The sequence below is a fragment of the Acanthochromis polyacanthus genome, chromosome 10 (genome assembly GCF_021347895.1).
Source record: "Acanthochromis polyacanthus isolate Apoly-LR-REF ecotype Palm Island chromosome 10, KAUST_Apoly_ChrSc, whole genome shotgun sequence".
Taxonomy (NCBI): Eukaryota; Metazoa; Chordata; class Actinopteri; family Pomacentridae; genus Acanthochromis; species Acanthochromis polyacanthus.
The window spans coordinates 8275588-8300840 of record NC_067122.1 but is presented as its reverse complement, the minus strand read 5'-3'; the positions used below and the strand labels follow the sequence as shown (position 1 = coordinate 8300840).

Genomic DNA, 25253 nt, shown 5'->3' with positions numbered 1-25253 from the left:
ATTTAATATGAAGGTTCACTTGTGATCGTAGACATGCCCCGATATTCAAAGACAAATCACCAGAAGGGTCAATTTAAATTTACAGGCCTCACATGTGCGCATTTGATTAAAACCCCAAAGTAAAGGTCCGCGCACTTTCTCCCATGTACCTATGAGCTAATTAAAATTAATTCTAGGAAAAGTAAGAAGTTGCTACGTGGAGTTTAAAAACTGGCTCCCTTGCACAAAATGTCTCAAGGAATATATTGATCATCTTTTGCTGATATTGCACAGTAAAAGGTGATCTGTGTCGATTTTTCTCTAACATTAACCTGCATCTACTGCTATTACTATAAATTATCTGTACAAATACGGTGCAGCTGCATAATACCTGGATGTGACAGCAAAGGTGTTCATGAATGAGTTAATTGAGTGTGATTTTATTCTTATTTAACAGATTTTTATCATATTCAGGCTCGATCCATGTTCTCTGTGTAGATTCTACATTAAAATATTGGTTTCCTGAATTATTTAGCTGAATCTAACCTGGAACGTATTTGAATCCTAACACTTTATTCATAATAGATTTGAAATTAAGCAGTCAAGATGCTGCTAAAGTGTGGATCGTCAGCTTTAATTCAAGGTTGACTTCAAAAATACTGCTTTTTTACACAATCCCTGCCACTTTCACATGTTCAAAAGTAATGAGATAGTTGACTGATAAGCAGTTTCATGACCAGGTGAACTCTGTTTCCTCATTAATATGTTCGTAATTGAGGTGTTGTCGTGTTAAATTTTCATTTTGGTAGCAATCTGTGATCGAAAGAGGTGTTGAGGCAACATCCAGCCAAAACTAAGAACACTCCAGAGCAGGTAGTAGTACTAAAAGTTTACCTGAAGATGCAAAACGGCCAGATTAGACATCACTAGAACACATCTAAAATAGTCTGCCTGGTGCTGGAACAAGAAGAAAGCAAGATTAACCTGCATCAGAATGATGGAGAAGGAAAGGAGGCTCATCATCCAAAGTACATCATCTGTCAAACATAGCAGGAGGCAGGGTTATGGTATGGACATGTATGGCTGCCAATGGAACTGGGTCACTGGTGTTTATTGATGATGTGACTCCTGATTGAAGCAGCAGGACGAATTCTGAAGAGCACAGAGTCGCATAATACTTTCTGCTCAGATTCAGTCAAACGCTGCAAAACTGATAGGACAGCACTTCACAGTAGAGGTGAATAAAGAGCTAAAAATATACCAGAAAAGCAACCCAAGTGCGTCTCATGGCAAAGAAATGGAATCTTCCTGACTGGCCAAGTCAGTTGGTCGTCTGACCTCCACCCGACTGAACTGCTCTTCACTAACTGAAGACAAAACTGAGGGCAGAAAACCCCATAAACAAGCAGTGGACCAGGCAAAGCATCTCAAAGGAACCTCAGCGTGCATTGATGTCGATGAGTTCCAGACTTCAGGCAGTCACTGACTGCAAAGGATTAGCATCCAAGTGGGAAAAGTAATCCTTTTATTTGTAAGTATGTTGTTTGTCCAATTACTTTTGAGTCTGTGAAAGCAGAGGGAAAATGGCTAAGTCCTAAATGGTTCATACATTTTTTAACCCCCTTTAATTAAAGTTGACAGTCTACACTTCAATCATATCTTGATTGGTTCATTTAAAATCTATTGTAGTGGTGCAGAGAGGCAAGAATTATGCCAACTGTGTCATTGTCCAAACTCCTGTGGACCTGACTGTAATTCAGTCGGAGACACCTCAGTGCTGTTGTTGGGTAGACTTTACATCCAGGAGCATTCTGTGGAACTTTGGCGACACCATGTGGATAGTATTGGATGCTGCAACAACACTCTTTTAGTCTATTATTATCATAACACAACACAAGTGCCATCGGCGTGTCACCGCCTTGTTAGGTACAATAAACACACAGTTCCAAAGGTCTGACAGATATAAATCACGCAAAGAGTATCAAATAAAATGGGTCAAGTCAACTCTTCTAGATTTGCTTTTACTTTCTCTGCAAAACCTTTAGGATTTTTACACACACAGTATCAATTGTTAGCATCTATTTTGTCTTTATTGTTTATTTATTTATTCATTTTTGCAACAAAGAACAATCGATATGTTTTTAGTAAAATAAATTGTGGGATGAAAACTGAAATCGTTAATTTGTAAGGTAAAGGATATATGTTCATAAACAGTATATTGGTTTTTACACTACTAAAGTGAATTACACTTTGTTATAGTGGTATTTCCAGGTTATTCATGCATGTGTGTATGCATGTACACTACCAGTCAAATGTTTGAACACACCTTCTATGGTTGTTATTTGATTATTTTCTACATTGTAGAATAATACTGAAGACATCAAAACTACAAAATACATGGAATTATGTTTTAAACAAAAAGTGTTCATCTTCGGTATTAATCTAAAATGTAAAAAACAATACTAATATATAAAAAACAATGAATGAGAAGGTGTGTCCAAACTTTTGACTGGTAGTGTTTGTATGTATATATGCATGACTATTATTTATTATCAGAATTATTATGCGCTGACAACAGTTTTGCAGTGAAAACATCACATTAAAGTTAATAAAGCACAGCTTCCACTATATTTATTTCACAATATTTTCTCCTTTTCTTAACTGTAATCAATAAATGACCAAAAGAAGACAGGAAATCATGTCTGATAGTGTTTTCTGTGAACAAAACTTAAGTATTTCTTCATTTAGTGATTCATAGAGAAGCTAATTGAGTCAGTTTAAAACCTGTTAGTGAGGCTTTAAATTAAATTTTAATGATTTCATTTTTAATAACTGTGTGAGAGTAAATATATCGTTGCTGAGTAAAATGTATAAATAATACTAAAATATACCTTTTATTAGCCCACCTGGCGACGTTCAACACTGTGACGTTTCCGTTTTTTTCGCATTCACCGTGATGACGTATAAGAGGGCGACGCGGCGGCCAAAGTAAAGATGGCGGACGTGTTGGGGACCGAGTTGTCAGACGAGAAAGAAGCCGAAATTGAGCTAAAGAAGCGACAGAAGAGACCGTGGGAGGACTTGCACCGGTCGGGTAAAATCGGCATTACTGCGGAGCTGCCAGAAACGTTGGGCTTCTACGACATAAGCGCTGCCAGAAGGGAACAGCCGGAGCTCTCAGCAGGTAACCGACGAGTCTCCCCCCTAACTGACGTTAACCTGCAGCTAATGACTGTTAGACAGTTTAACCAAGTGTTCAGGCTGTTTACGTGCATTAGCTTCGTTAACGCGGTCACCTCGTACACACGTTGTATCTTTTACAGTGCTGTTTAAAGCTGAATTAGTTGGAAAATCTCCATGAGTGGCGTCTGTGTGTTTGGAAAAGCTTGTTTACAGTCACTGCTAGTTTGATTAGCTAACAACGAAACGACTGTTGCTCGTTTACTATTAACCGACTGACGGAGAGTTAGCTTTGTGAAGCTAGCTCTCTGTATTTAGCAGCTGTAGTAATGTTGCCAGTTAGCTTGCAGGGCAGCATAAACAGCCTTGTCTCTCCTTAGAGTTTACAGTATAGCATGTAGATATTACCCCAGGGTGTCCATATATCATGCTTTCCAGGTGTTGCACCAAATTCTGTCACCTGTCTCATTCTATAACCCACTGAAGCTCAGGTATTTTGCTGCTACGAATATTTTTGACAGTTTCGTTCCTTGTGTTTAGACAGGATAACATATTTTAGCTGTAGCTAGATGTAGAGGGAAAAATGAGCAGACTTGGGTGAACTACATGCTATGAAATAGGAAAATCAAGTTGCAATGATTATAATATAAGGGCATACCAGTTATTAACAATCAAGAAGACCGATAACGATTTGAATCAGATATATAATTGCAGTAGAAATCACATCAGTGGTGTTGGAGTTTAAAATAGCACCAACTTCATCATCAAAACATTACTGAAAAGCCTTTGTTGTTTTAGGTATTACATGTGTTTAATCAAAAGAGAACTTGCCAGCATTTATTCTCAGTGTTAGTAGTCTAAACCAGAGATTGACTACAGAGAGGGAGTAGCCCTATCTCAATTACTTTATTTAATTTCTACGTGATTTAAAAAAGAAAGAAAGAAAAATGCTCATTATAGTTCAGTCTGATAATTGATCCTTCATTTTAATTGACATTACTGTTTTCTACATGAAGCTAGCATTTTTTCCGATGTCTGGAGAATATGATTTGTAGACTGGATCATTTCTGTAGCACCACAGTGGTTAATTTCTAATGGTATTAATGTATGTCCTGACACATTTGAGTGTTATACAAAAGTTGTGTCTCTTGCAATTAACTGTTCAGCCCCTAAAGAGGACAATCAATGTTGATAGCTATGACAACTGGATTGATTGTTTCAGCCATTATTTAAACGAATATGTCAAATGCAATGTGAGAAGTATGTCCTTGTCACATATATCAGTAAAGGGAATATCTTATGGTTTTTGTTTATTATTAGATAAAAAACATTTGAATATGAGACATTCTGCCCTGGATTACTATAACAGGCTATTTACACTATTAATAAACAAAATACCTAATTAACAGATTATTGAATGACGAAATAGAAACTTCAGCTCCAGTTAAATACACAGGCACTGTATGTGGTAACAACTATCAAATAGATGCCACACATGGTAACACATCCTAACTGCACTGTGGATATTATGACATTATCTGGTCCAGTACAAGGACAGAGTACATCTGATATCAGGCAGACACTGCTAAATAAATACAGAACAGTATAAAGTACAAACAGTGAAGACACTGTTGCTCAGATAAAATGAACATCTGCACAAGAAGGGGGAAAAAAAATTGGAGTGAATAGTCATTGGTCCCTATTTAATGTAAGCGCTAGCTGTCTTTGTAGTTACAGTCTATTTGGATGTTTTATTTTAGTTTTTGCTTCAGCCCAGTTGTGCTTCTCTCTGTGTGATTTTAACAGCAAAACTGTTGCCAGTTGAGCCAACATTTACAGTAGGTCAAGAGATGTACAGATGCACAGTGAACTCATCTTTGTCCTCAGTTTATGAAGCGTGACATGTTTGACACATTCTCACAGCTTGAAGTCAAGTGGAAACAATTTAAGACAATGTGGACCATTTGGAATACAGTCAGACTAAAACAGTTCAACACAACCAGTTTCTGTCTTTTATGACTTTGTTAAAACAGTTCATATCAAAAAATATGACTGTCCAAATCAAATACCTTCATTTTTAAATTGTTTATCTAAAGACATAAAATTGAAATGCCAAAATTTTTTGACATTTAATTCAAACTTCAAAATATGTCACGATATTAAACAGAAAATCTTTGCTTTTTAATGTTTTGGTGGATAAAACATGTCATTAGATGACAAGACCATGGATTGTTATGAACATATTATTTTATAGACTGATTTATGTCATTAATTTAGAAAATAATGACCTGATTGGCAGATGATGAAAATCTTCATTAATTACAGCCTGAGTGTCATTATGATTAGGCTTAGCAAGTTCATTCAGAGATGTGTTCAGTGTGCATGAAATCAAACAGAGAATTCAGAATATGATTAAACCCTCATTTTCTAGTTTTCATCATTCATAGAAGTTTCCTCCTCTTTCACTTTACAGTGTGACTCTCTAAAGGTTGGAGGTCTCATTGTTTTGACAGCTGTAATTGTTGCAGATAATGGCTTTGTGGTAACACTGTTGCTCTCACGTTGTTCCAGATCCGTCGTTGACACGCTTCATTTCTGCAGAGCTCACCAGAGGTTACTTCCTGGAGCACAATGAGGCAAAGTACACCGAGCGCAGGGAGAGAGTTTACACATGCATGCGTATTCCCAAGGAGCTGGAGAAGGTAGCGTGGAGCAACAGCGCTGAACCCAGCTGCCCTCTTTTCTCTTCAGCTGTCTCCATCTGTCTGTTGTCATTCCTAGCAGCACACTGAAAGCATGTTATCATTTTGCAGACAGTCAGTCTGTGACTGCTTCACACTGAGTCAGTCCTAAACCTCAAAACACCCTGCATGTTCTGCACTAACCCTCAACTGAATATTTCATTGCCATATTTATCAACTTCATGCTTTGCAATCAGTTGCTTTGGTCATTTATCAAATGAAATAAAACTTGTTTTCTTAAGTTATCACACACAGCATTTACTGTTTTTAAAATCCTTATAAATTATTTTTACCATGTGGCCAAATTGGATTTGCATTTTTAGAACATAATGTTAGATTCTGTGACTTTGTCCTCTAACAAATTTTATATTTTAGACTAAACTGTAAAATTATTAAAATATTCAATAATCATTCAAACATATGTTAATCACACCCTATGTGTCTGACTGGTGTGTTTTGTAGTGTTTTTGTTGTTCCTCTCATCTGCCACCAAGTGGCAGTGTTGGCACATAATTCTGGAGTTCATCCTGAGTGCAACAGCTTTACATTGTCTTTTTCAAGGAATCTTTTTTTTAAAAAATATCTCTAATTGATCTTTATTTCATCATTACATGAACTACAATTTTTTTATATAACCTGCTCAAAATACAAGTGTAATTTGCAATAATGTGCTAAAATTACTCATTTAGGCTAATGAGGCTACCCTCTTTGTTTGCATTTGGTGTGAAGGTAATTATTTATCGTTTTCAGACTTCAGTAGCTCCTCTCTCAGTGTGTCCTAATGAGCCCTGACTAACACAGCTCTTACTGACTCTGCTTTTCTGTGGGGGCAAGAGAGGAATGTGTGTAAACATAAAAGGCCACAGTGACTGCACTATGTTAAAGTGCTTCAGGGTACCTGACAAGGCCTCAAGAAAAGTCACACAGCCTCCTCCAATGAGAGACAAACCCTCCCACCACATTCTACCAATACTTAGTGCCGTCATTTCTTTCCTGTTAAAAGTAGGAATAAGAAGATGTCAGATGGATTAAAGACATTTCTTCTAAAAATTGTCAAGGCAATGGCTCTCCGTATATGGGAAACTGTGAAGGTATGTGCCTAGTGCATAATTAGACTTAGTCCTAGACTTTCTTTTTTCTTTACTGTCACATGTGGTGGTTATTAGCTTTTACTTGGATTTTCCTCCACTGGATAGGAGACAGATGACATGTGAAGTCACTTTTTCAGCTAGAAATCGTTACGTTAATACTCTAACTTTTTAGAAAAGTTATTTTGTTTTTGTTGGCGTTTGACGGCGAGGAGTACTTATTTTGGTTCAAGATGAAGAAGCCTTCCCCACTGAGGTTTTGCTTATTCTATATATGCACACTGACACCCAGTGGTGTTGCTGTCTGACTTTTCCAGCTGATGATCTTTGGCTTCTTCCTGTGTGTGGACGCCTTCCTGTACGTCTTCACCCTGCTGCCCCTCAGGGTGCTGCTGGCCCTGCTCCGCCTCCTCACACTGCCATGCTGTGGCTTCAGGTCAGACTTAAACACACACACTCCTGTCCATAAACATGCACAATAAGGCCATGTAATTATACTTGCATACCAATAGAACGACCCACGGTGTAAAATACAATCACTCCATGTTCACTTTTGTAATTTTTTTGGTATCTTTGTTTGGAAAATCTTCATTTACAGAAATGACTAAAAACAAGTGTTACTCTTGGCTACCAGTGGATGCTAGGACAGAAGTAGAAGGTACAGAAAGCAGATTGTTTAGGAAAGGTATTGTCTATAAAATGTATTTTTTTCTAAGATAGATACCGAGATTATGTTTCGGAGGTTTGCAACTCTTCAAAAAGGTCTGACTCTTAGAAGGTCTGAGTGTGGTAGAAACATATGCATGTGACAAATCAGACAGTTTACCTGCAAATCAGGTATGTTTCATATTCACTGTCAGTCAAACGTTTGGACACACCTTCTCATTCAATGGTTTGTATTTAATTATTTTATTCAGTGTAGAATAATACTGAAGACATCAAAACTATAAAAGAATACATATGAAATTATGTTATAAACAAAAAAGTGTTAATGTTCAGTATTAATCTACAATGTAGAAAATAATACAAATACATTTTTAAAAAACACTGAATGAGAAGGTGTATCCAAACTTTTGACTGACAGTGTATAACACAAATAGTTAAATTAATTTTGCAAGCCGTAGTCTTGTTCTGCAAGCCATAGCTCTGTCATTATTAATAATTCATTTTACAGTCCTACTATATATTCAACACCTATGCTAAATTTTGATTAATACTGAATGTTTTTGCCTGGTAGGTTTCCTCTGGCCAAAAATGACAAAAGCCAAGCGGCTGATGAAAGATTCCAGGTCCAAAATTAAACTTTCCACAGCAATCAAACAGTTCTTATAATTGCTAGCAAGTTTGTTGAATGACTCCACTGGGATTTTGAACTGTGTGTCTTTTGTGGTGATTTCCAAGTGGACCTAAGTTGTGCTATGGAAAGATTTTAGGCATTTTCAAAAATAAGGCTTGCTTTTATTGTTACCAGGTAACTGTAGGACATTGTCTAGACCAATTCTGGACAATTTGCCACAGTTCTTTTCTCCGTCTCAGCGTCGTCTGTCTCTTTAAGTTATCTGAAACTGAGTGCATGATGTTGAGATCAGTGCTCTGTGGTCAGCTGCAGCACTCCTTGGGTATTTGTTGTTCTGCTGCACAAAGTTTTGGGGAACGATCAAATATCTTCCTTGCAATATGAAGGGTAACTTTTGCACAATACTGTGTGCATCCCATGAAGGAAGATAAACACTCGGTGTTTTTATCGATGCACGCGTAAAACTGGATTTTATGTAATGTGATCTAGAAGTTGTGGTCAGACTGTTTTTATCTGTTTAGTGCATAAGCATGATTTGTTCAGAGACATTTTTAGTATAACTGAGCCTAAGCTTAATGATGAGCATTAGTTCTTTTATTCGACCTTCTAAAGTTTCTCTTTTGCAATACTTAGCTGAACCTGAAAAGGTTCGGACAGTGATTTTGTTTTTGTTTTTTTAGTTAATTTCCTCTAGTATGGTACTTCTTTAAACAGAAAACAGTCCTTAAAAAAACAAGTCTCTGCAATTCCAGTGTGAGTTTAAAGTTGATATCCAGTGATGTGACACCAGTGCTATGCTCGTTGTTACATGATGCTATAACTGTCTTCCCAACATTGTGTGTAAAAGATTCCCGTGTATCACACCTTTTGTATGACTGTTAAGGTTATTTTACTGGTGACAAAATTCTTACCACAGTTGTTAAATTGGACAGAAATATATTTTTCTACACCAGAAAACAAAATGCAGGTATTTGGTTGCAACATTTATTGTATTTTTTAGCCAACTGTCAGTTTACATGCAGTGATATACAGTACTTTATATTGTCAAGAGCAGTTCATTGGAGGGTATAGCAGTAACTAGTTTGGTAAACATTCAGCCACATGAATTATGTAACCTCACCCCCTGATGAGCGCCCGCCTCCCCCTCTGTCTGATTCTCCCCCTGCAGGGCACGCACATGCCCCTACTGCAGAAGAAGCAGGTACGCTCCCACAAGCCCATCGAGGTTTCACAAACATTATCACTGTCCTCAACTGCGCCCATTCACCAGTCTCCCTTCATCTCCATCTTGTTTGTCGATATACAGCTTGGTACTGCACATTATGTTCCAGTCTCCAAGGCAAAGCCACCGTGTTGGTTCCTTTATGTTTTGGAAAGATCGAGTGTGCATGGTCATTTTCATTACCCGATTGTTTGCCAGTGATGTAGCCGCACAGCTCTTTGGAGCAGTTTGGGGCTCAGTTTGCCTCGTTCAGTGGCAGCTCTCAGCAGTTGTTGTTGCTGTGGAAGGAAAAATCTCAATATATTTACCTTCCCTGATCACACATCCCCAACTGCTCTACAGAAGCAAACTTGTTATCTTCCACTCACAAGTCGGCTTCTCTAACAAGGCTTTAAATCCGCAATCAAGCTTTCGCTTCTTTTTCTGGATTTTAAATTTGGTGTTTGACGCTGATACAATGCAAATGATGCACAGTGAAGGCTACTTAGAATGCAGAACATAGCTGACTGCACTCAAACATAATATTCATGTGTGTTCTGGAGATAATGCTTGTAGAATGGAGATAGTGAGCACTGCTTTGTGGAGGGTACTTACTAGCTGGCTGCAGCAGCTTTGCATTCATAGAGCTGTATGTTCAGAATAAGGTGCTGTGTGAGGAGGTTTCTCAATGTTAGTGCCTTAACCACCTGAATACCAAACCCACTATTTAACAACACATCTTTACAAAAAATGCTATTTTAGTTATTAGAACTGAAACAATTCATACATTATTCGACGACTTGATTTACAGAAAGTCTGTTAGTTTCATAGTATGTTTGAAATAATTAACCAAGTAGAAACTGTTTTTTTTTCGTTTTGTTTTAGTGGTACTACCCTCTTAAATATGACAATATGCTGCTTTTCTTTATTTAATGTCTTTTTTAAAAAATCTGTTTTAACTAAACTACAATCTGTAGATGCTACCCAGAGCTTTATGAACTTCTAATGGCCATTTTGTTGGTGTTCTATCTTTTATAATTTACACAATTATTTACACAATTGGAAAAAAGAATTGACAAATTAAAACTGTAATAAATGACCGTCATTCTGTTGGCGCTGTAGTATCTTTTGTATACAATTTTACTGAGTTACAGTTTATCCTTCAGCAGCTGTTTTATTTTGTACTTGTATTTTTTGGTCTGTCTTTCTGTCTCACCACTTTATCATTTGTTATCATATATTACCCTTTTATTTGTTTATGTGTTTTAAATTATTGCACATTGGGCACTGAACCAAAAAAATACGTTACCAAGCAAAAAATAACATTTAGAAATGGAGAATGCACAAAATGTCTGAAGTTTTTGTCTTTAACATGAATGACTTCAGATGTGACCACTGGGTGGAGCCATAGTCTGAGAAAAGCAAACCTCAAAGAAACACCAGTACAGTAGAAACATCCTCACTGCTTTTGCAGTTTTGTCTGAATTTTATCAACAACTATGTGCACAATCATGAGAGACATTGATAAAGGTTAATGGCTTTTATGTTCAGTAACTTTATTAGGGTTATTCCTTGAAATCCTTAATAAATTGCACCATCTGTGTATTCAGAACAAATCCCAACAGTTTTTCGATTTGAGGGAAATCATTGTGTTTTATGCTATGAAGAAAAAAGCCCAGGTGTTCATCTCGTGCCTTTTCTTCACAGTTTTGTGCTCAGCTGTGCACTGACTCTGAAGAAGGTGATATATTTAATTAAACTGATTAACGCGTCTTCCCAGACTGAACCTCTTTTCCTTGAGCTTGGAGTCAGTTCTTAAAATAGTTCAAATCGCTACCTAATACCACCCATCTGATTTATTTATTATTTTTGTCTGTTTTTTTGTTTTCCTCCCTCTTTTTTTAATTCATCAGCAGCCTCTAAAGTTAATAAAGGTAAAGATGGCTGTGAAAGTAGTCAGCTTTTGTCCTGTCATGTCTTGTGCACTAGTGAATTTGTCAAGTATTAGTCAGTGTGGTTTGTAGCGATTTTATGGTAAAGTTGCGTGATGTAACTATTGTAATTAAGAACATCTCTATGTAGCAGCCAACAGCAAAACAATTAGGATCATGAGGTATTAGCATCCATCTTCAGAGGCTGCTTCGGCTTTGTGAAAATCATGATAGTAAGTCCTGCAGCAGCCTGAGTGGTGAGCAGATGAAACGCGTTTTGTCTGCAGTAGTTAGTGGTGGTTTCACACATATAGACCAGCTGCACAGCTGCCATGAAAAATATGCCGGGTGTGTTGGAATTAATCTCTCTGCGGCTCTTCCTGGTCATCCCTGTCATAGGAAATGCCAAATAACCAGTCCAATGGATTTGTCAGCCTTCCTCTTAACATGCTCCAAAGCCGCCACTGCCAACCACAGCTATTAATTTTAAACGATAAACATGTTTGACACACGTTATTACCGTTGTGGTCTGTGTAAAGCAGCAAAAATTCAGCTTGCCAAACCGCAGAACACAGTGTTAATATCCCCCAGAGAAATGTGAATCCTCATGTATATAAAATTAGCATTTAAAATTACATAAAATGAGCAGTATTCTCTGCTCTGAAGGTGTTGGCTGACAGCTTTCACCCCAGCCCAAATGAACCGTACCACCTGCACAAATAGACTTGAATTTGTCTTAATCGAACCATAGAGGTCAGATGTGAAATTACATATGCAGACTTGTAGATAAGAAATATTTACTAGCTTGCAAACTGTAGATGTATTAACTTGCAACCATGAAAGTGAAGGAAGTGAAGCACTGATGATAATGCAAAGCAGTTTTCATAACATTTTGGTATGAGGAGCAAAGGTCATGCACAGTGTGGCTCCAAAACATTCACACAAAATGATGAAACACTCTTACCTTTCAGAAATACATAGTTAAGTCTTTTTATGTGTTGTCAGCCAATTATTATCCAACATGTGTAATGAACAGATTTCTGAATTTCCTTTACAAAGACTTGGGAAGACAAGCTTTGCTGTTCCTGCAGTATGTAACAGCCATAGCCTTGGAGTTTTCTTCCATTTATTTGTTCACCTGACCTGTCTGACACTTGTCTGTACAAAATGTTGTAGCAATTCTGGTAACAATATCTAAATATTTTCATAAAGGTAGATGCTCAAACCCACAGGAATTATTGTTGTGTATTGTCATTTGTTTAGTAGAAAAGTTCAAATAAGATTTAATTTCAAAAAGAGCAGATTACAGAAACAAACACAGAACAAAAATAGAAGCTTATTAAAGAGGAAATATCTGACTAAGATAACTTTAATATAAAGGAGGTAATATTTCATATTTATTCTTTTTTGTTATCACTGCTTGCTTGCTGTCTTTTCCTCTGTGCAGTTTCTCATTTTGAACAGAAATTAATGATGTTCCCCTGTGTGTTGTGCTGCCGTTTCCTCAACTTATAAAAGGCAAAGCAAGCACAAATAATAAGTGATACTGTACGTGTCGTCTATTAAACTGGCTGTCTATGCCCTCCTCACTTGGCGTTTTGGGCCTTCATCTGCTATTAAAAAGCAAAAGCTGTTAATGATGGCACGATTGAAGGAAATGGTGTATTTGTTGATGCTATAAGTGCTTGTATGCATTAATGTTTACACTTTTCCACAGAAAAACACTGTGTGTATCTGTCAGGATATATGACACCTTGTTGTAAACACATTTAACTGTTGACTCATGTGCATGTTAACACTGATATACCAGATATATATCTCTATATATCTCTAGCCGTGCATATGTCAGCATGCAAGGATGCATTCAAATACACAACAATGATATAACTGATGTTTGTCAATACATGTGCTCTAAGGGGATTTTTCTGTGTGTGGTCAGTGGGTCGCGGCTTCTGCAGCCTGCACAGGTGTGTGACGTGCTGAAGGGCCTGATCCTGGTGCTGTGCTTCTCCATGATGCATTATGTGGATTACTCCATGATGTACCACATGATCAGAGGACAGTCAGTCATCAAACTCTACATCATCTACAACATGTTGGAGGTAACCCAGACCAACCCATTAAACACAGTGATGCCTTTTTCAGTCTTTGTTGTGTTATGTGTCCAGTGTAATTGTGTTTAATATCTGAATAAGTTGGCAGAGAGATGCCACTGCTAAGTCAGCCCTAGTAAAAAGAAAATTATAGTAAACAGGGTTTTCATAATTCTATGTATGTGAATGTTCTCATTTTTGTGCAATATTTATACAATCAGGAGGAGTTGATATTAGTCAATGCCAATTATTAATACTCTCTAATAAACAGTTTGTGGAACTAGTAAACAGTAGTTGGAACCAATACACATTTTATGACAAAATGAGAAACATGGTGTCAAAATTTAGAAAAACACAAACTCCAAGACAAAACGTAACTGAAATGCTTTTCTTTATTTGTTTTACTTATCAGTAATTAAAAGAGAACATTGTAACATTCATCAGTGTTGACTGTCAGATCATAGAGGCAATAACAGATAAAGGAGACTCATCAACAACATAATGTGTCTTAAAATTCATTTATTTTATCAAAAACCTGTTAACCCTTTACGCTTCAGTGCGTCGTAGGTGTACCGCCGGTGGTACACCTACTAATTTGCATAGGAATTTCAAGAATGTCCGACGGCTGCAAACACGATTATACAAACACTTATACGCCGATGGAAAGCTTAGATTCTCATGAATCCGCCGGTATAAACCACTTTCAGATGCGATTACCACAGCGGGTGAGAAAAACACATTTGTCCGACAAAAACAAATATTCATCCATCCGTTCTCTATACACGGCTTCAACGCACACAGCGCGACTCACATTTCCGGGTTCATTACTACACACAAAAAAAAAGATTCCACAAAAAACGGCCATAATCCAACCTTTTACATCCAGACGACACAAGCCAGTAAACTGTTTTGTCCAAAACATGTCCTGAAGTCGTATAAATTCCCCGAATCGGTCATTTTCAAGGAAATGCACCTCGTGATGCCCGTCCAATATTCCCTGTATTTTTCGTAATTTTTTTATTTAAAAATAGAATATTAGCGATTTTTTTTTTTTTTTTTGTACTGAAAACGGCTGGAATTGACTGAAGCTTAAAGGGTTAAAAAACCTGCAGTACTGATAATCATAAAAAATCATAATATCAGACTTGATAATTGGTTAGTGGTTGGTCTAACCAACAGTATATGTCGTCCCCTCTATGAATTACTTTTCAGTTGATCTGTATTAGATTTTACATTACACCTGATGTGAGTACTTCATAGATACTACAGAAAGGACAAAAAAAGACCAAGCACCAGCAGTATTTACAACCAGTCTTCTAGTTAATATATAAATACCACAGCTCAGCCTTTCTCTGTGCATCACAGCAAAGCAAAATCTTGATCTTGAGTTGGCACTGTGAGAACCAGTTAGACTAAACATAAAGAAACCAGCTTAACTTTGTGATAGTCATTGAATTCATATTTTATCCTATTAGACTATTAGAAATGTTTTGAGTTATGGCTAAAAATGTGTTTTGTGAGATCACTGTGACCTTTAACAACCAAAATCTGATCACTTTATTGTTGAGTCCAAATAGACATTTGTGCCAAACTGAAACAAATTGTCTTCTGATGTTTAAGAGATACAATGTTTGCAGGAATGGGATGGATGGACAGATGGAAATGACTATCTATAATGTACTTTCAGCAACATTTTGCTGGTTTTAACATTGTCCTGAAGTTTGAATAAGCTGGACAAGGCCTGTAGGAAAGAACTGATGTCATAATGTAGATATAATTTATGTCATCTGAGGTTTTGTGGACCTATGTCATGTCTGATGTGATGATTGGAACGGACACGTGAAAAGATTCCCTAACACCTTAAATCCTAAATTTTAAACATAAGGGTTCATTGTTGTCTAAAACATGGCTAATGTGATTTAGTTCCTGTGAATTAAGTTAATGCTAACATAAAACAATATTTTTTCTTGTAGGCATGACAAAATAAAATGGTTAAAACACAAACTTTCGACATATTATAATAGAAGTTACCTCTCCTCCCTCTCTAAGGTTGCAGACCGCCTCTTTTCCTCCTTCGGTCAAGACATCCTGGATGCTTTGTACTGGACGGCCACAGAACCCAAAGAGCGGAAAAGAGACAGTATAGGAGTCATCCCTCACTTCTTCATGGCTGTCTTTTATGTCTGTATCCTTCTTGTCAAAACTTCACAGCAGCATTATGGGTGTTTTAAGTCTTAACAGGAGAGGTTTGAAAGTCGTCAGTGAAGTAAGCGGATTCGTGCTTTGACATCAGTACTGGGTGGCTTCCTCTTCATCTGTTTCTAACTTATTTTTGACAGATGATGTGCAGCTCCAGTCTCATATAATACTTCTTTTTTGTGAGCTCTTTATGGCCGCTGAAGAAGATGAAGTGCTTTGTGACTAAGCTGACATTCACCAGAATACAATTTGTTTTGAGTTTTTTTCTTCAGAGAGACAAACTAGAACTGCAAGGGGAAGAAAAGATTTATTTAGTAGGAACAAAAAGAAAACAAAAAATGATGACCAAAGGTATAAACAAAGCCCTTCATTAAACTCTGTGTAGTATAACATGCAAGTGTCCATATTTTTCTCTTCTTGCGCGTCTCCGTCAGACATTTGATGCCTGATATAGTCGTTTTAGTGACCCCACTGTTGATGTATTTTTTTTATTTTAATAAATGGCAATACCTCGCTTTATGTACATGTAGCTGAGCAGCCGTCAGTGAGTGAACAGAGCAGAGGACCTCAAAAGAACCGCTGCTGCTTGCAGTTGCTTTGAATTAACGAGTTGGACTTTAGTGATAATAGTTTTTAAACCTGTTGCTTTCCTGAGTATTTGTTCCTCAGTCCTTCATGCCATCCTCATTATGGTCCAAGCCTCCACTCTTAACGTCGCCTTCAACTCCCACAACAAGTCCCTGCTCACCATCATGATGTCGAACAATGTAAGTACACACACACACACACACACACACACACACACACACACACACACACACACACACACACACACACACACACACACACACACACACACACACACACACACACACACACAGAGGTATATGTAAGTAAGTCAGGGTATTCTCATGCACAACAAGCTGCCTGAAGAGATTGTTTCAGCAATTCCGCTCTTGTACAAACAAAGTATAGACTCACAAACAGCAGCATTCATAGTTAAAAACATTCGCATGCAGATGTATCCCAGAAAAATAAAAGCTGGCACGTTAGTGATGAAACGGTGCTGTCGCAGCTGCAATATGATAATTTTTTTTTTAAATATCTGCATAAATATGCTAACTGCATTTCTTTCTTTGTTTTTCTCTTCCTACAAATACAGTTTGTGGAGATCAAAGGAAGTGTGTTCAAGAAATTTGAGAAGAACAACTTATTCCAAATGTCTAATAGTGGTAAGATATTCAGTCCTTCATAAAAAAGACACAATTTTAACGTTATTATTACAATTAAGAGGAGCACTGGTACAAAAAATGAATACATTTTCTATTATTGTATTTCTCATCTGCTTTTGTCTGTCTATAAAAGGACAACAGTGACAGAGACTGAGTGTTTCAGTATCCCAGAGCCACAATAATCTTTTGCGCCACCAACCTACGCAGCTGAAGTGGAGAATCAGAATGTTTTGTACAGATCTGACAGATCCTCTGACAGAAAAACAAAAAGTGTAACTTACCTTTTGAAATACTGTTTTCAGAGGTCTGTTCTAAGCAAATATATCCTTTGAATATCTTAGTCCTAAAGCAGAATGCTGGCATTGAAACGATAATAATAGAAATATAAAATACTTAGAGCACTTGGTCAAATGATGATCCAGAATGTGTCCTGCATAAAGAAGTGTTTAGCATCTCCAAAAGAGGTTTGAACCAGCACCAATGGAAAATCACAAGCACCATAATAATAATAACAATAAATGCAGAAATTCAGTTTTTCTTGACCAGTTTTGGAAACTGAAGTGTCATTTACTCAAGCACAAGTGTTGTATATTAGATGGTTAGAAATAACAGGAGGAATAATTCTAGATTTCTGTCAGAAAAGCTAACTTCAAAAGGTAAGACTCACTACTTTTACTGTGTACAACCCAGGGAGACAGGAAATGCCCGATAATTATTTCATACATGTTAACTAGCATCTGGTGTTGTCAGTCTTCACAGCAAAAAGTTCAACAATAACACATTTTCTTCTCAAACAAACTGCTCTAATTAGTTGAATACATGCATGACAGTACATGATTCTTAATAAATATTTACACACCCAACTGTAATAGGAGAACTTCAAAAGCTTTAAGGGCTAAATTCTCCTTCCTCATAGGGAAAGCTTTTATGACGGTTTATATGGTATTGAAAGAATAATATAGACAATGTAACAGATTAGAAACATTCTGAATTTCCTTTTATATTCTTCTAAGCCAGCATGTTTTCTCAGTCACTCCTATTGTAGTGAAATGGAAGAAGAAGACAATAAGCCTTAATCAGCTGCCATTTCTCTCACCATTCAGTCCATTCAGTCGCATCTGAACGCTGACTGTTTATGAAGCTTAGCCTCTACTAGCATGCTGGTATCTGTATAGATAATAGTATGCTAAACATTTGCAGCTGCATCCTTTAAATTATAGTAGATTGATGTTTATAGAATGCCATACTATGGAAAGAGCCACTGTAAGTGTGATGTGCTGCTATATATTGTGTGCATAGTCACTGACAAAGCAGAGCAAATGTTTTCAGTTGGTTCATAACACCTCTTAGCAAAGTAGAACTAACAAATCCGACTCATTTTACACCTCTAACGCCGCCTGTTGAAACAGATAACATCAGGATGCCAAAAGCAACTTGCATTCAGTTATGAATGAATGAAGATGCTATACTTACTACATGTTGTTTTTGGTTTTACCCATATTTAGGAGATTTTTAATAGCACATTTATTTTGTCCCGCAGATATCAAAGAACGATTCACCAGCTATGTTCTCCTGCTCATCGTTTGTCTCAGGAATATGGAGCAGTTTTCGTGGAACCCAGGTAATTATCGCTTTTCCCCTCGAACCTCAGTTTAATTCACATTTCTATAGCACAGTGAAAGCGAACAAACGGTGTCATTCTCCAGGTTTGTTTGGTTTGTTTATCATCAGTTTAAAAAGTCTCTAAAAGTTTTAAAAATGAATCTCTCCATTCTAGCGCTGGGGTCAGCGCTTGCCATTGTAAAAAATTCATACAAATATGCTGAGCAGCTTCTTTTCTGCTGTTTCAGCTGACCCTCTGCAACACCTCGGGGAGTTTTCTCCTACAAACCCCAGTCAGTGAGAGAGCAGAGTGAGGGATGAGGGCTGGGAGTTTCTGTATGACAGCTCTCTGAAAACACTCAGCTCCTCCTGCCAGTCTCAAAGTCAGACACACAGTAGATGACAGACGTGGCCCGTCAGCTGAAATCATAACACTGATGGACTAATACTAGAGCAGCTACAGCTTTCTTTGCCTGAAAGGTAGACAGATCACAAGTAGTTTACTTACCCACCATGCTGCAGTAGTGGTGTCTGTCCTGCTCTTAGCTAATTAACTAAACACCTTTCATTTCATTAACAACAGTTAACTCTTTGATGTTCACCCTTTTTTACTAAAACGACTAAAAGCTTGGAAGCGCTTTGTTTGTTAGGGTGGAAACAGTGTAAAGCACACAGTAGTTTCATAAGTCCTATAGATGGAGTGATATTGGTATCTGAAAAAGGTTGACCTCATTTGAGGTGTGAGGCTTTGTGCCTTTAGGTGATGCAGATTCTGTCAAGTTGAATTCATAAAGGGCAGATGTCATTTAACACTCCAATTAGATTAATACACGTATGACAGTACATGATTCTTAATAAATACTTTAGCACCCAACTATAATAGAGAAACCTCCAAAGTTTGAATTGCTTAATTCGACTTCCTCTCAAGGGAAGCTTTTATGATGGTTGTATGGCATTTTATCCATATACTCATATGCCTGAAGTGTGGTGCTGCTGACTTTTCGAAAGAAATGTACCGTAGTGATTAATCGGTGAAATAATACAAAGCTTTCTTAATTAATTTTCAGGATGAAACGGCGTCCACTGGTTCCAGCTGCCTAAATGTGATGATTTGCAGAATTTGTTGTTTCGTCATCATGAATTGCAACATTTGAAAACATAATTTAACTGCATACTGTTGCTCCAGTAACCATCTGAAGGAAACTTGCACCTGCTATGTGTTGAGCAGAAAGTCCAGTATACCGAGTGAAGTCTTGCCTGGCTTGTTCGCTCTCTCAGCCAACCTGCCCTGAACAAACGAAACTTCCATTTATCTATTAACATGTAACACATCAACTGTCTTCTTCCCTCAGACCACCTGTGGGTGTTGTTTCCTGACGTATTTATGGTCGTCACCTCTGAAATTGCCGTTGACATCATTAAACATGCTTTCATTACAAAGTTCAACGACATCACTGCAGATGTAAGAACTACGCCTTCTGTTTTTTATTCATCTAATACCAATTCATTACATGCTCTTCAGAGTACATGTGTACTATACAAGGCACACTGAGTTTTTCCTCAGTACATTATTGTTCTTGTCTAATAGGTGTACAGTGAATACAGAGCCAGTTTGGCCTTCGATCTTGTCAGCAGTCGTCAGAAGAACGTAAGCAACAGCCTCTCTTTTTCACATCACCACCATTATCTTTGCATAAACAGCACTGAGCCCACGCAGCTAATCAATTCAGTTTTGTCAAGTGCTGTAATTTGTGCTCGTCTGTCACTGTGCAGGCTTGCACTGACTACAGTGACTCAGTGGCCCGGAGGATGGGCTTCATCCCTCTGCCGCTGGCTGTTCTGGTAAGAGAGGCTACCTTCTATTGCTGTTCAGGAATTGGCTACCAGGAGAGAGCTAGTCATTGGCACATAAACATTTTCCAGCAAACTATTGTTAAGCTGAATATAGCACTGTTATTTAATAGAGATTGCTTCATCAAATTTTCAAGTGAAAACGTAGAAGTTTCCAATTTCTCTGCTTTTTAAATTTTTTAACAGCTTATCCGAGTGGTGATGAGTTCAGTGAAGCTGCAGGGAGCCCTGTCTTACAGCTGTGTGTTCCTCTTTTATCTCGGGTAAGTCTTTAGCTTTGCATTACTAATGTTACGTTGTAATTTTTATCATAGATTTCCAACCCAACATCCAAACTGAGGGAGCTTTTAAGCCTTACATTACTTTGCTTATTGTGTTGTAAATTACATTTTTATTTTACATGTTGTATTTCAATCTGACTGTGAAAGGTAGCTCAGGAGAAGATTTAACAACTGAAATGATTCTGGTTGTGTTCATTCACATTATTCTGTTAGTAAGATATGTTGGTTTTTCCACCCTGTCCTTTTTTACCCTACAGGTTTAAACCACTGCAATTCAGGTCAAAATATGTCTGAATCCTAACACAGTTTTCATTTAGTCAGTGAATACTTAAACATTTACTTTATTAAATTATAATGTCAGATATGCACAAAGGCTCAAACAGACACCATGTTCAGGACACGAACATGCTTGAACAGTCCCATGAATGAACACTAACACATGCAGGCACTGTCGTAAACATGCATTCAGATTCAGACGCACACACTTATGTAAGCACCAACGCTGCCCTCACGCTCTCCCTGTGCTGAGCTGCTGATAGCCGCGCTCCTTCTCATTTGCCGGATCCCATCGGGCTCGTACCATTGAAGAGTTTCCCTCAGGGTGAAGAATACAATGTTGTCATCTCTAGTGCCATCTCTGGCCTTCCCTATACCCTGATTTAAAAATAGCTCTAGCTCGAACAGGCCGCTGTGCCTTGGCAAAGACTCAGCCTCGCTGACACGCTCTCAGTCCGAAATACCCCGTCACAGCGAGCAGTGGTCCACAGACCCAAATGAGTCTGTCTCTCACTCATCACACTGTCAGTGTCGAGGCCTTATAGCAAAGCCTAGAAACAGAAAGATGGCGCACATCAGCATCCTGATGTGAGTGGTGGGATGTGAACAGTGGCGATTGAAGCCAGACGGTAGAAAAGATCCATTCTATTTGTGGCCAAGCTCATAATAGTACTGTGATAATTTTGTGACACTTGGTCATTAAATAACAGAAAGAGGGATTCAGATAGGTTGTTTATTTCTGACTTAGGTCTTTATGTTGCTATAGTTTGATCAAAAATGTTCAGACACTGCTCTAAACATAATTGCAGCATGGAAATGAAACATCCTTCTTATTCCTTTGACTGCAAGAGGCACTGACAACATGCAAATATGTGATTATTGACTGTACAGATTCAATCTGCCATAAACAAAGAGTCAAGAACAAGAGTGTCACCTTAAAGCAGAGCTGTACATGCTTTGTTAGAAATTGGTTTTAGTTGTTCAGCAGTACCTTTGCAACTCCACATCAGTTACCAAAGAAAGGGAAAGAGTCTTTGATTGTTTCTACTGATAAGCACCACTGACTCTGCAGGCCTCTTCCTCTGTAGGCTGGTAACACTCAAAGTGTTAAACAGTATTGTGCTGCTGGGGAAGTCGTGCGTTTACGTCAAGAGAGCCAACATGGAGGACAAACTGTTTGAGAGGCCCACACCTACCCCGTCCTCCTCTGCCAAGAGCCCCAGCAAAGCAGACCCTGCCAGATGTTCAACACCTTCAGGTAAACCAGACACAACCACGTACCAGTCAGGAAAAGTCATTATTATTACAGTATCTTTACATCTGATGCACATGTTCTAAAAACTTGGGTTTACAACCAAATTAAGGTTCCATAAAATATATACACAGATGTCACATGACAGATAGGTAATTGTTATATATGTGTTGATTTACTTAAACTATGAACTCTAACTGGCTGGTGAGGAGTCCTAGGTATCTATTCTAACCCCCAACTCATGAGCCAAGGTGTGAATGGTGGCGAAAGAGCCTGTGGAGGTGTCTGATGACTGCACTAGAAGTACCTGAAAAGTGATGTAACGGACCGTCTCCCATGTTCAGAGAAGCCTATTCCAGTTAACATTGATGCCTTCCTTTAATCCTCTCTCAAACATCTGTCTTCTCTGTCCAGCATGTGGACACTGCTGTCCTCAAAGCAGTGTCCCCTGTACTTTACAAACATAAAGACTGCTGAATCTTGTCCCTCCTGTGTTGTGCTATGTGCTTGTGGTACGTTTGCACTACAGAGCATTGCTAAAACCTTGATCTTCAGTTGCTTTGCCTCTGCCAGATTGTTGTTCCTTATAGCTGATTCTGTGACTGTATTGAGTATCACTACTGGGAAATGTGGCAAATTTGAGTCCTTTAGCCAAGACCCCTTTCTGTGGTTAGGTTAGGTATTTTTACCCACTTATCCTGAATGTTTCCTAGTGCAGAGTCACATTATGTCTGTCTGGTTGGTTTAGATGTTGTGACTGTGTGGTTACTGATCCTTTTTCTGTTTTGCTAACTTTGCTAACCTTTTCAACAAACTTGCAAACATCCTGTCCTGGGTAGAAATGTTTTCTGTTTCTGAAGGGTCTGGTCAATCCTATCCTTAAAAATTGACCCGTTTTAAAGTTTGAAAATGTGGGGAAAAATATATATTTTCACAGAGAAAATCCTGATGTCCACATTTTCAGCATTTTTGGGAAATCTTTGAACATTTTTTTTGGTTGGGGAAAAAAAAGAAAAATTAAAAATGTTTCTTTAGCAACATTCACATAAAAATCAACCAAAATCCAGCGAAATTCGTTGGATTTTGGTTGATTTTTATGTGAATGTCCTTAAAGAAAATATTAGAAGTTTTACTGATATATATGGAATCACTTTAGATATTTTTAGGATTTTTTGGGAAGATTTTTACTCATTTTTTCAAAAATATTTACAAGAATTGTCTTGTCAAATTTGGTGTACTTTTGTAAAATAAAACTTTTAAGGGAAATCTTTAAAGAATTATTGGAATTTTCTTTCTGAAGGTTCTGCAAATTTTCAGACATTTGGGGAATTTTTTTTGCTGAATTTTTGGATTTTTTTCAGACAAGGAAACAATTTTTTGGCGCCCATAAATGAGGACAACAAGAGGGTTACTGTAAGTGCATCAAATGTGAAACAGACCTGCCTTGTTCTCTCTCTCAGTAGCTGGTTCTGTCCCTTCAGTGGTTTCTCTTTTACTCTATGGCCATTAGCAGCGGACTGAAGGTGTAAACTGTTGGGAACGAGTGCGTACTTTGCATCTTATAGGGGTTTTCTGTAACCTGCATGTTTCCATGACATCGTCTCATAGTCGCACACCATTCAAAGGGTATTCCTCTCAGTGCTAGGCAGTATATCTGCAGATTCTCAGTCATCCAGGTAATGATAATCATGATAATCCTAAGAAGCACAGATGAGCTGCAAAATGATTTACATTTTTGTAGCAAGCAATGATGGAATATAGCCCATGTTTTCATTTGGAATCACATCGAAGCTTTTAATCACAAAACTTTGATTTGGAATAATTGGGAGCCTATATATTATTTTGGAGACATGAAAAGTGTTGAGACTTGAGAGAGCCTCCTTCTGGTTGACAGGAATAGATCTCTAGTAAATGAGACATCCTGGGATTTAATCTCACTAATGAGTAACGGCGCCTGTTGCTCTCTGCCTCCTACTCAGTTGCTGATCTATCTTGTCTGTTTGCACTTTAACACAGTGTGTCTAATAAAGCAGAAGTAAAATGATCTTTAAAAACAAAGGAAAGAAAACACGATTGCTGTTTTAATCTCACTCTAGGGTGGACAGTAGTAATTTACATACTGTTTGAATGCTGCTAATCCTGAGTTTGTACATGAAATGCTTCAGTTATAAAGCAACACCAGACTTAGCAGCTTGCCTCACCCAAGAGAAGAATCGTGTTTATATTAACATTTTCAGGCATCTAGCTGACACTTTGATTTTCATTCGAGGCATTTAGCTGACACGTGCATCCAGACAAATACGTCAGCATATAGGAGGTCCAGCTTCAGGCAGCTCGTTGTGTTACACAAATCAAACCTGTGACCTTTTGGTTGTAGGTAAATGTCTCTAAATATCAGAATATATTTTGTTTGATTCTTAAACATCTACTTTTCCTTACCCATTTTGCTGGACTTTGTCTGACACGTCAAAGCATTTCTTTAGGAATGTACAAAACGGTTTACCTGATTCTCAGTTTTTGTAAGATGTTTGTGTTCAGAGCTGCAACCAGTGACTACTGACAATATGAATTAAGCTGTGTAGACCAAACCTGCAAATCTTTGCTAATTACTAAACAGTCTTTTGTCAGATTCTAGTTGAATGTTGTATTTTTAATTAATTAATTAGTAATTTGACATTAATTTCTGATGATGTAGCAGGTATTTGACATTTTTAAGTTTAAACATTCATTGTAGTACATTAATTTTAATTTACCTTATGTATCATTCATCCTTTGTTGTATCAGTCATATTTATAGCTATTTATCGGTTAGACACAAAAAACTGTAATTTTTTTAAAACTTGTTTGTCCTGTTTTTTTAAAGCTGAAATGCAGAATTTTATCTCAGTTAAAGTCACAAGTTGCAAGTTTTTTTCTATACACATATTTTAGGATTGTTTTAACTGCTCTTAAGACAAAACAAGACATTTTGATGGCATTCCCTTCTAGTGATGGACTTTATTTACACTATTTTCTTACATTCATAAAGTAAATGATTTAGCAGCAGATGGT

At 37.6% G+C, this 25253-nt stretch overlaps 1 protein-coding gene across 2 annotated transcripts in view; it reads left to right on the top strand.

The window, feature by feature from the left end:
* Window positions 1-2943: 2943 nt before the first annotated feature.
* Window positions 2944-25253, top strand: part of tapt1a (transmembrane anterior posterior transformation 1a) — a 30130-nt gene continuing 7820 nt past the window's right edge. The window contains exons 1-14 of one of the 2 annotated variants that reach the window (XM_022202152.2): window positions 2944-3163; window positions 5731-5861; window positions 7306-7424; window positions 9454-9486; window positions 13357-13519; window positions 15560-15695; window positions 16379-16476; window positions 16872-16941; window positions 18482-18562; window positions 19896-20005; window positions 20132-20191; window positions 20317-20385; window positions 20581-20657; window positions 22040-22209. In XM_022202152.2, the coding sequence (XP_022057844.1) occupies window positions 2974-3163; window positions 5731-5861; window positions 7306-7424; window positions 9454-9486; window positions 13357-13519; window positions 15560-15695; window positions 16379-16476; window positions 16872-16941; window positions 18482-18562; window positions 19896-20005; window positions 20132-20191; window positions 20317-20385; window positions 20581-20657; window positions 22040-22209 (1507 nt within the window). In that variant the 5' untranslated portion in view covers window positions 2944-2973. The remainder of the gene's footprint in view (window positions 3164-5730; window positions 5862-7305; window positions 7425-9453; window positions 9487-13356; window positions 13520-15559; window positions 15696-16378; window positions 16477-16871; window positions 16942-18481; window positions 18563-19895; window positions 20006-20131; window positions 20192-20316; window positions 20386-20580; window positions 20658-22039; window positions 22210-25253) is intronic. The other variant, XM_022202153.2, reaches the window with a different exon arrangement.